Genomic DNA, 12095 nt, shown 5'->3' on the forward strand with positions numbered 1-12095 from the left:
TAAATGCTTATATAAATTTAGATATTATCGAGGAACTGTGATCAGGATTTTTCAAAGGCACTTAATTATTTCTTGCAATGTAATACAAAAGTTGTTACACTAATTATATATACATGTTATACATGTATTAAAAATATTTATTAAGCGTTCATGAATATTATTAAAATGTGTCTCGTCGCTGCACTTTTCCTGCACTCATTTTTCAAAAGAAATCAATTATATTTTACGTTTTGTTTAATTTGTAATTACAGTATCAGTTAATTAATGATGTAAACATATTTATTAATAGACATTTGGCAGACAGACTCTGTACATTTATGAATAAACTTTATTTGTAGGTATTTATAAAATGCTATTTATTTACCAAATCTTACATATACATAACATAATTTACTCATTTTCTATTGCAATAACATTGGTTTCAGATTGATCATATTTTCCCTCACTTTCTTCTGCACTAGAGACAGAATCATTTTTTTTCTTTCTTTGTTTAGCTCTAAGTTTATTAAGCTTTAATTTAATTCCAGATTTACGTTTTCGAGGTAAAGATGTAGGATCTGTAAATAAAATATTGTAGTATAAAATTATATACACAAAGAAATATTAATACTTACGATCTTCGGGTATATTCATTTGTTTTCTTAAAACAGCTCGAACTTGTCTGTTAATAATTTCTCTACACTGTGCATCAAAACCTACTGGTAACCAGCCTCTTTTTTCGTGGCACCTAATTCCAGGTAAAGGATCTGGTAACTTTGCTAACATTTCTTGTATTTCATCTACTAGAACATCGCAATACTGAAAGAAATTTTGTACTTGAAGTATAGAACCATAAAAATTTGTAATAATCAGAAAATTGTAATAAACCTGATAAAACATTTGCTTCGAGGGAGGTACTATTCCTTCTCGATAGATATACACATCTTCGCTTAAATCTTGTTCCTTTTTAGGACTTTGCTCTCGACTAGAAATCACACTTTGTACAATTGTTTTCTGTTTTGCAGCTGATGTTGATTTGTATGGTAATGTATACTCTGAGTAATTTCTTTTACATTTTACAGTAGATCCTAAACCATCTGAATAAAACAAAGTAAGTAAGTGTGAATATTATATTAATAACAGCAATACTTAAGATACCTACGCATAGATTTTAATCTGTAATCTAAAGTTTGATATTTTCTAGCAGAAATATCTTTCCTTGGATCATACCCCAGTTTTACCCACATAATTTTCCATGGACCAGTTACAAAATAATATGCGACTGCTGGTAGTAAAATTTTCAATCGTTCAGAAGAAAATTTAGTTTTATATATTATTGCGTTCTTCGACCAAATTGGTCGTTCCTCAAAAATTTGACGGATTTGTTCAAAGTGTATACTCTGAATGAATTTAACTTTCATGGCAGTTTCTATGCCTGTTGGCGGTTTAGAAGGAACTTCTGATGTTGAAAAATAAATGAAATTCGAAAATCCTATCTTTCTCTTTCGACACTTTCCTATTATATTTTCCGGATATGAATTAATTTCTGTCTTTGGTACATATTGCTGTACCGTATCCATTCTGCTAAACGCAGCTGGTGGCAAGAAGTAAGGTACGTCATTCTTTAACCAAGAATAATGTGGTATATTACTGGGATAAATCTTGTGGTATATACATTCTAACTTTTTCGGATTTTCCTTACTTTGTGTCATAGGTAAATACTGAAAGTCACAAAGACCTGAAAAATATTGTATTCTTTAACTCTATTTCCAATATATGAAAAAAGTAACATAAATTTTATTTTATCCATTTTAAACCATACATACTTGTAAATCTAAATTCTGTGTCAACTCGACCTAAGATTTGTAATTTTGGCAATGTATAATCCTTATCTTCAGAAAGATCTTCATATTTATTTCGATCAAACGTTGGTGGTATATCCTTTTTGTTCTTTGATATATTTACTTCATTTGTATCTAGTGATTGATCCCGTAAATCCGCGTTATTTTCAGAATACACTCTATGAGAAGGACCAGGAACAGGATTATTGGGAGTATTAAAGCTGCAACTTTGTACTTGATCGATTAATTCAGTCATAAGTTGTTCTTGTTGATCTTTATTGTCTCTAGTCTGTGGTAAATTCACTTTATCCACATTATTTTCAGTATTTTCATTGTCACCGATCGAAGAATCACTTACAATCACAGTACTTCTTGATGATTTCCTTTGCTGTTTTGCTTCAGCTTCTTCTGCTTTCTTTACTCTAGATTTTTTAATTCTAATTCTAAGCAGGAAACCATTAGTATTATGTCTATCGCCACAAGTCGGTTTACAAAAAATATCATCAGGTCTGAATCTTAACTCCAACCGTCGATTTGGTGTATTTACTGCCTATTAACACACATACAATTAATTAGAGGGATTGTTAATTATTAGTTTTATAAATATTACTATCGTATAATCCTTATGAGAAAATAATATAATACCGTAGAAATGCTTTGAATGCCACCTAGTGTTTCTACAGCTTTATCTGGATTAATAACATTTCCAGGATATTTAACACAGATAAACTTTTTGTCAAACCTATGGCCTCCAGGAAGAACTGGTCCCACATATTCATTTTCTTGGCAATTATCTACATTGTTCTGATTATCTTCTGTCTATATAATTTAAATATATTTAAAAGTATATTAAATATTTATTAATATAAAAGTAGAACAAAAGTAAATATAAAATGTTAATTTAGTCTTACATTGTCATCGTTACTAGCTTCTGGAATGTCACTATAGGAATCATCACTATCAATTTCTTTTTGATAATCTTCAATCTTAGTATCTTCATCTTTCCCATCCTGTACTTCTAAGTTCTCATTACTAACATCACTTGATGTACTCATTGTTGCTTTTTTTGTATTATTATCCTCAAATCATAAAACTTACAAATAATATCATGTCAAAACATGTAATCACAATAATATTATAATAATATGTAATATAATATAGGTTAGATTTAATCAACGTATTGTTTTGAGGTTAAAAATCTTACTGAACACATGAATACTGAAAACAAGGTTACACAAGTTGTTTAATTACAGGTTCATAAACTTTGATATCTATAAAATACAAAAATATATATTTTATGTAACTTAAATTGAATAATAATATTTTTATATTTTAATTGTATATATACTCGTATAATATAAATTTGCAATTCATTTAATAAAATAAATATTCATAATAAAGTTAAATAAAATTAAAAAATATCGTATCTTATAATATACATATATTAAACATTTCATTCATTCCATTTATAAAATTAAACGTTTGAGCTTAAAATAAAATATTATTGCCTTGTATAAATTTATTTCAAGATTCGTTAAAAAAACAATAATATTATTAAGAAAAGTATATTAGAAAAATATGTAAAGAAAATAAATAAAAAAATTATTGTAGAACATCAACTACTAACATTCTATTTATTAATGCTCAACCTTGCCACACAGTTATAAATAATTTAATACAATTAAAAATTGTAAATACAAATACAAATAAAATGCTCATTTACATCCTTTCATTTATCCTTCCTAAACAACTTTAAAATATTGCGCAAACTACATATGTTTATGTATATTAACTACTATTATGTAGTAAATATTACACCAAAATTAAAATTAAAAAATAAATGATACACTCAATAAAATATACTCAAATAATTACAATTATATATATATTTTTACAATTTTTACAATTTTATAATTATTTAATTTCCACAAATCGAAACTTTTGAATATCAGTAGATATAGTTAATTTCCCTAAGAATCAAAACATTTTGATGACGACTACGTCAAGTTAAAGACACCGATTTGATTGATGATCGGAAAGTACCGATTCCTGTGACAAAACGGTTGATTTCATCCGGATGACATTGCGACGACATCCAACAACGAACGCATAGGCGGCGATAATTCCTCGATAATAGCTCGATAACGTCCCATGGAATTTCATCAGAGCAGTGCAGCGACGGCGGCGTTCGACGACGCTGCGACCATCAACACGCCAAAAATCGCTTCGCCTTTCTACCGACACAACATGACTTCCGATAAACAAAGTGCCGGCTCTAATTGCTGTCGAATATGTCACGAAGGTACAATATTGACAATTTTCTTTCTTTCCTATTTTTCCTCCCCTTCTTCATTCACTTTTAAGTATATTGATCCATCGATCCTGCACGATCTTTGTTTCCTCGATTTGTTTAGGATTCAGTGGTTTGAATTTGAAACTGAGATGCTAAGAAGAAAGTGTTGTGGTTTCATGATTTGGACAACGTGATTGAAGATTGCTTATGATATTTTTTTATGATTTCTTTTATATAAGTGTAATGTATCAGTATGTCCTAATATACTCCAGGCTTAAATGATAAATTTGTAATCCAGGGGAAGAGTTCATTGAAGATTTAGAAACGAAGTGTTAAGATCGTATAATTTAAACAGGGACTATTTTTGTGATTTAAATAGTAAGTTTGAAAGTGGATTACGTACGAAATGTTTTCAGAACCTAGTTAGTTTCAAGATGTAGTTTACGCAAGGTAATAACCCAAGGTATTCTTGGCAAGTGAACTAATATTTTTTGAGGTAATATAAATAAGGTATAGAAGTGTGTGTTGAAACTTGATAAGTTTTTGTTAGAAATAGCAAATGATTTCGATATGATTCTAAGTGTGATTTCATATTGTCTTTAAATATTAATTCTGCCAATATTTAAACTGGTAACCTTATAGGGACGGGTGATACATATCGATAAAAAATATGTATATTAAAATAAATATGTTAAAATGAAAAAAGTGGAATATGCCTATATTTGTGGAATGTGCCTATATTTGTGGAATGTGCCTAAAAAAAGAGAAACATACATATATATGTATGTATAGTAGTGATTCAGTTTCGTGATTAATGGGAGTATTTGAAAGCGTTAACGTATCCTCTATGACAATATTTCCGATTTTATCGTTATTTTTATTTTACATCTCTTACATCTAGTCCTATGAATTTTATTAATAATAATTGATTGTTTATATTTTGGTGATTATGTATGTTGCATACATTTTTGTTAATATTCCGAGTACCTGAAATCTTGATGTCGATCATAGATTCGATACTACCACAAAGAATTCAGTGACGTCTCGAAATGTTCTCTGAGTCACAGTCTGTGGCAGGTACTACGTTTTTTGATGAAACGATAAGCATAGATTACGTGTAAACTTTAACATGTAAGCCTTATAGTGCACGCAACATATAATACAAAACTATACATATATAAGTATGTATATACGTGCATATCTGTATACATACATGTATCTACTTACATATTTATATGCAGGGATAGATACATGTAAATATTTTGTTGTAATGTAAGACAATGCGCAATTTACGTGATAATGTGTATTACTTATTAATTTATTTACATGTTTGATTATTATTGATCATTGATTATTGACTGCTGATTATTAATTATTAAAAGTGGTCGAACATGGTTCGTGTCGGTGTGATGGCCAAACGAATATAAAATTTAAACAAAATTAAAAATCATAAAAAGCAATTATTAAAATATTCTTTCATTGATGGCAAATGTTAATTCATGTGCATGGTTAATTCTTATCTTATACGTAATTGTAATACCTATATAAATAGTATACGAGCAGAAGCCGCACGATAAGATTAACAAACATAGAATTACCTTGATATAAAGATTAATACATATTTTATAAATCGAATTTTTGAGCAGATTTTCCAATCAAACACTTTTCATAATACATAAGCATTAAGACGAAATCTCGAAACAGTATCGTCAAAATTACTTTTTGCAATACTCACTAAACGGTTTTCTACGGGTCAGAATAAATGATGTAGAAATGATGGGACTATGTTATATCTGATGACTGGAGCGGATGTGGTTAAATATCTCAGCTGAGAACCGCCATTTTTCGCTTTCTATTTATCGGCATACGAGATCTAAAAGTATCGTTGAGGAACGGCACCTTTTGTTTCGATTAGTTTCTTCTGTTTCTTTTTTTATTTCGGTGTCATTGCATCTAATACCGTCATAAATGCATTAATACTATTACAACGTTACAAAATGGGCTTCTCTATTAAATGAAACAAAATTGTTTCATAGATGAAAGTTCGGAAGAATTGATAGATCCTTGCAAATGTTCCGGTACATTGGGCCTAATCCATGCTTCTTGTTTGGAAAAATGGTTGTCCATGTCGAACACCGATCGTTGTGAGATTTGTAACCTGTCATTCGAGATACAGAGGAATTATAAACCGTTATTACAGGTGAGTTTTTAGACATTTCTCTTAAAATAATTTTCTTGTATATAAACTTGAATTACATACTCACGTTACTTTGATAAAGAATTAAAGAAAGATTTCAATTCGTTGGTTCGATTATAATTTGGCTAACTTTAATCGTTACTAAAAATTACTATAGTCTTTCAGACAATGGTGGAGAACTAGAAACAGATACGGACCACAAGGTATAACTGGCGATATAGTGTGTCTGATACTGTTAACTCCACTTTGTATCGCGGCAACATACTTCTGCGCAATTGGCGCATCCGCTTATACCAAGCTTGGTTTTTGGGAGGGAACAGGCTTAACTGCCCTTTGTAGCGTACTGGTAGCCACTTATTGCTTGTGGTTGATTGTCACTATGAGGTATGGCTTATGATCATCATACGAAAAATTTATTTGTTGCATTATTATTAAAATATAGCTACTAATTTATTTGATACGAAATAGTGTAGAAAATCTACCTCTTGCTTTATATCTCGAATCAAGGTTTTCAATACATTATTGATAAAATAAATCGTGTATCTTTTGTTTATAATATCATATCTTAGTCACTTTTCATAAAGACACGGCGATAAATATAGCAAATTAGCTGATTATACATTGTATAATTCATCATAGATAATCACTAAAAATGATCGATGATTCACGATTATCTATGTATATTTGTTATTCAACAAAAAATTAATTTCTATCAATTAATGTAAACTCTACTCTTCTTAAATCTTTCCGGATGTTCGAAATTTTTGCTTTTAGGTTTCATTATAGGTCGTGGCAACAATGGCGCACAAGAAATCAAGACGTTAAGTTAATAGTAAAGCACAAGCCCGAAACATGTACCATCGAATTCTCAAATCCTTTGGAAGATGAATTTAAGATTTAAAAGCATCCAATAATTTTGATAAACAATTTACAATTCATAAATTTCATTGAAATTGTTAAAACTGCCGAAATTACTATCTGTATATTGTCATATTCGCGTCTTAATTTGCCATTATAAGAATCTTATCTTCCTATACTTTTAAAGTGATTTGCTTTCCGATCATTTGAAATATGTACATTGATACGGTATGATGTGAGTACAGTCTGCTCAAATCTGTACAACAATACAAGTTTATGTAATATCGTGCTATTAAATAATTTAAAGCTCAGATGTATTTAACATTGCGAATGCGTCAATATTGTGAATCGATACTGTGTGATATTAATAAGCGTTCAAATAATGAAGTACCTGAGCCGAGAGATAAATTAGTTTAATCGATAACTCCGTTAATTTTATGAATAATTAGTTATACGTTTTTCAAAATTTAACAATTAAACGGTAATGTTCCCTCAAAATTTTTAAACGTTCATATATGATTAATATTATTTAATCATTGTTTTTATGTGATATTAATGTACTTACTTATCATCTCGTGTCTTCGAAGGAGAAAATACTGATCTGTGTTTTCAGTCTTTTTTACCTTGTATTGAGATTATTTAATTAATTTAATGCAATGCTATATACCATTTTTAATAAATTATTTGTATACGCCTCCAGTATTAAAACGAGTGATATTTAAATTAGAACGTACTTATTAAAGAAGTATGTGGGCGAATTTTGTATATTTATAAATGTATTTTCATAAAAATGAAACAGTGTATGAACTAATGCACAAGATTTTAGTACGTGCACTTTTTGTAACAAGATATTCGATGTATATAACGATATATTTAAAACGATAAGAGACTTTTGTACTGCGTTTGAAACAGTATTTCTTCTTACCATTTAATTGTAATAAGAACATCAGTAAACAGTAAAGATAAATTTGTCAAAAACATCGAAAAGGAATACGGCGTCAGTTGTAATTATTTTTTGTAATTTATTTACAATAATATCTGAATAATATGAAATTTGTAAATAATAAAATGTGTTTAACTATGTCAATTATGCGTTTGATATATGCAGTTGACCCTCATGGAAAAATATAAGTAAAACATTTAATGTTAAACAGAGTAGTTATGGATTTTTATTTGACATTGATATTATCATAATAAAACAATTATGACACTGGAACAATCTAGGAGAATCCTAGCGTTCTAATCAAATGTGATATTAGACTAATCACTGGACAAAGAATTTAGTGTATATAAATTGGTAAAAATAGAAATAGATCAGATAAACTGTTACAATAAATACAGATTTTTTAATTGAATTAGAGAAAAACTGTGATATGAATTATACTATTAAGATAAGAAATATATCTGTTTATATCATTTAATAATTTCATCAACTGTAATTAAATTATTCATGAAAATTGTTAGAACATTTCCGACAATTTAGTCAGTTAACAGGCAAACAATCGTTAAGAAACTATAGTAAGCTTTTCTGCGATCAACTTTTAAGCTTCTAAGAAGCTTGTATAAATCATAGACACAGTTTATGAACAAGTGTAATGACAAGCATAGCAGCGATATATAGGAAATATTTTTTGGAATATTTATAATGATGGCGTGTTAAAAATTCTTTTAAAAAACCGATAAACATGAAAGCGAAGATAACAATCAGATGCTTATAAAAATATTTGACAATATCTTTAAACTTTTTAAATTTAATTCACTGTTGTATCTCTTTTACTATAGATATAAATAAATGTATTATTGCATGTGTATAATATATCATAATTTTTAAATGTTGTTTCTCGAATATGAAATACTTGACATGAATTATGTTAGCAATTTTATATATTTAACATGCCTCCGCAATAGGACTTAATATTAAAACATTGCCAGTCCAATTTATGCCAATTTTAGAAGGACAGTATGAATATTTCTCTGACATTAAATGCAAGGCAATATTTTATGAATGTACTTCCTAAAATTTGCATACGAATATTCGTCTTCACGATCGAATATCAAGGTCAAGGAAACTACTAAATAATTTAAATAAATGTACTTGAATATTTGTAAAACGATCGTGCGATCTTCAAAGAAAAAGATCTGCAGAAATTTGTAAATAGCTATAGTATACATTTAAAAAAATATTACACAACTAAAAATGTATATCCTAAAAAATGTTTAGAATGATTTTTAAAAGCGAAACTATTATTTTCTTGTGGTAATAAAATATGCAAAAAATGAAATCTGAATTCTACTTTTATTTTTCCTGTTAGAGTCCAAATGATTCATTATTTCCACTTAATTTACCCAATATTTATCCAAATATTCAATTGTATTTTTTGAACCATCTAAAATTCTTCTAACTGCTTTCATGCAATATAATCGCAGTCAACTGTCTTGCTTCTTTTATCCTTTTAAAATCTCATTCATTAGTGCACTATTAACAGTCAAGTAACGAGACAATTCATCAGGCGACGTCATATGTCCTTGACTAAATGACGAAGGTTGCTCGTTACTTGTCAATGAGACGTCAATAATCAAGTTGTGCATTAAAGATAAATGAACTTATGTTATGTTTCATTTGAAAAGAAAGTTCTATGAGACATTTCCGCTCGTTAAACGTTAATCGAAACTTCTCATAGGATGACATTTTCATTGGTTCTTTCCTCGTCGATATTCGTCGAAGAAACAACTTATTTAATTGAATTGCTCCAATATCTATCGTTTGTCAATCGTACAAAAGTAAACTATACTAAAAACTAATATTGAGTCGTATTATAATACATATATTATAATTAAAATAATCTATATAATTTCAGGGCAATGTGACCGAAAAAAAGAAGGCGAACAAGAGTGAAAGAAGTGAAGGAAAGCGAACGACAGGCTAGTATTAAAACGTTTTTCAGGGGAGTGATTCGTTGTCACGGAGATGATGCATGTCATTGGAAAACGGGCGTGGTTACCTAAACGGCTTACCTTGTAAGAATTATACATGAATGTATGAGAGCTAAGCAGCTGTATGAGTGGGTATCTAAATAATTTAATCGATATCACAACTATCACTGACAGTTTTTAGTATATATGCTCGAATGCTTTTATTATTTTCGTCGAAGAAACAGGGGAAGAGTGGTTGATTATACCTTCGAGCTTATTTGAATAACGAATAATGCAGACACACGGGGGTAATCGCCCACTACGAATCAAGTAGTAATTTCTTGGTAATAGCTCTTGCTAGAGACGTTTACGAAACTAGGATTTATGATCGCTGTTTAAACTTTTCACGTTACGAGAAGAATTATTGGTTTACTATCAAGAGAAAAGAAACTAATTTTTTTGGATGTTTCTATCGGTCGATAGGATCACTTTCTCTTTAAAATAAAAACATATAATGTTATTGGTACGAATTATTGTCTTGAATATGAGCAATCTTTGTTAGTAAAGATAACAAAATTTTAATGAATAAAAGGATCGTAAATATATAGGTAATTCCATTCCATATTAATGAAAGTAAACTTTCTGCGAAAGCCGCAATGGGATTATTTTTGAAAAATTTTCAAGGATGATGCAACATCAGGTAATCAAGCAACATAATACAACAATTGAAAATGTGAATTGATTGACTTCTGGCTCTTAATTGATCCACCTATACATTGTTCCCAAGCAATTATTTTTGCAAGAACATAACCTCCATTCTTTTATCTTTTTATTTTTTTCACTTTTCTTCACTTTAATTTCTAAAGTATAATGATCATGTATACATACTTTTGATAATCTAAAGAATATCTCCTAACACTTGTCTTTCACACCTTTAAGAAATCAATTTATCATTAGTTGAAAATTGTTTTCTGTAGTGTGTGTGCCTGTTAATGTTACACGACTTTCGTTTAAAAGAATTTTTCATACAAACAGTTGACGAGTTATTTATGATGGCTAGGATAGGTGAATTACCCTGTACATTATCAGATAGGCATAGATGATGATAATAAAATAATATATCTGCAGTAGAGTATATTTTCACACGGTGACTAGTGATATTAATCGAATATAATGTATGTTCGTATATGTTGATATTGCGCACATCTAATAGTCATTCTAGAAACTTAATCGATTGCAAACGTACCGGAGAAATAAATTCTAATATATCTGTTTAAACAACTGTAGAATTTAAAGCGTTTTAAATATCATCTCTAAAGTACGAGAAAGTTTCCTTCATTTTTATAACACACTGTTTTGCACTTTTCACAGAATCAGTTTTACCATAATTTATAAAATGAACCTAACACGTGATCATTTATTTAATTTAGTAGTTTCCAAAAACAAGCTTTTCATTTTTGATACATATTGTAAGACACGAAGAAAGTGAATTATAGGTAACGAAGAAACACGGACGCCGACAGTAGTCATGCAGTAGAAATACACCGCATAAGGCAGACAACAAATAGTACGTATGTATACATGAAATACACATGTAATATGTGACTGTTGAAAGTTTTCAGTCGCAATGTACGTATGTTTATTAGTTTGAAAATAAGGACCTATTTGTACAAATATAGTATATAAACTTACATACGTAACGATGTTAAATCATTTAACAATAAGAAAAGTTTTGTACACATCACGTGTATCAAATTAATAACGTTTTATTTCTTTCAACAAACTTTTCTTCGATTCTTTGCAATTCATTTCCTCTAGAAACGAGAAATCAACAATGATTCTTTCATATTTTCCTTGGAATTAAGGAATTTTTTAATAATAGAAGACCACGATTGCATTTTAAAAATGCCACACAGAACATAGCGAGATTAAATCGAGATAATTACGTGATTAGGTTAGACGTTATCTTCGTTATATTTGAATTTTCATGTAACATACGGTAAATATTTTTAAA

At 29.0% G+C, this 12095-nt stretch overlaps 2 protein-coding genes across 2 annotated transcripts; one reads left to right on the forward strand and one right to left on the reverse strand.

Annotated features, from left to right (window-relative positions):
• Window positions 1–310: 310 nt before the first annotated feature.
• LOC117212278 (general transcription factor 3C polypeptide 5) lies at window positions 311–2902 on the reverse strand. Its single transcript, XM_033456953.1, has 7 exons — window positions 2732–2902; window positions 2466–2639; window positions 1806–2370; window positions 1142–1717; window positions 868–1076; window positions 615–798; window positions 311–557 (listed from the first exon to the last, which is right to left on the reverse strand). Exons 1-7 carry the CDS (start codon window positions 2873–2875, stop codon window positions 391–393), a joined length of 2019 nt encoding a protein of 672 aa, XP_033312844.1. The 5' UTR covers window positions 2876–2902; the 3' UTR covers window positions 311–390.
• An 895-nt stretch (window positions 2903–3797) lies between these two features.
• LOC117213548 (E3 ubiquitin-protein ligase MARCH3-like) lies at window positions 3798–7570 on the forward strand. The gene is made up of 4 exons (XM_033458970.1): window positions 3798–4122; window positions 6150–6313; window positions 6468–6694; window positions 7085–7570. Exons 1-4 carry the CDS (start codon window positions 3972–3974, stop codon window positions 7209–7211), a joined length of 669 nt encoding a protein of 222 aa, XP_033314861.1. The 5' UTR covers window positions 3798–3971; the 3' UTR covers window positions 7212–7570.
• The last annotated feature ends 4525 nt before the right edge of the window (window positions 7571–12095 follow it).

The sequence above is a fragment of the Bombus bifarius genome, unplaced genomic scaffold (assembly GCF_011952205.1).
Source record: "Bombus bifarius isolate JDL3187 unplaced genomic scaffold, Bbif_JDL3187 scf7180000007970, whole genome shotgun sequence".
Classification (NCBI taxonomy): domain Eukaryota; kingdom Metazoa; phylum Arthropoda; class Insecta; order Hymenoptera; family Apidae; genus Bombus; species Bombus bifarius.

What these genes read in the sequence shown, in the direction of transcription:
- LOC117212278 (XM_033456953.1), bottom strand. Translation starts at nt 2,875, where the DNA reads ATGAGTACATCAAGTGATGTTAGTAATGAGAACTTAGAAGTACAGGAT. An exon ending in GCATTCAAAGCATTTCTACG is followed by an intron (nt 2,371 to 2,465) that starts GTATTATATTAT and finishes GTGTGTTAATAG; the next exon opens with GCAGTAAATACACCAAATCG. An exon ending in CGAAGCAAATGTTTTATCAG is followed by an intron (nt 799 to 867) that starts GTTTATTACAAT and finishes AATTTCTTTCAG; the next exon opens with TATTGCGATGTTCTAGTAGA.
- LOC117213548 (XM_033458970.1), top strand. Translation starts at nt 3,972, where the DNA reads ATGGAATTTCATCAGAGCAGTGCAGCGACGGCGGCGTTCGACGACGCT. An exon ending in CTGTCGAATATGTCACGAAG is followed by an intron (nt 4,123 to 6,149) that starts GTACAATATTGA and finishes ATTGTTTCATAG; the next exon opens with ATGAAAGTTCGGAAGAATTG. An exon ending in ATTATAAACCGTTATTACAG is followed by an intron (nt 6,314 to 6,467) that starts GTGAGTTTTTAG and finishes AAATTACTATAG; the next exon opens with TCTTTCAGACAATGGTGGAG.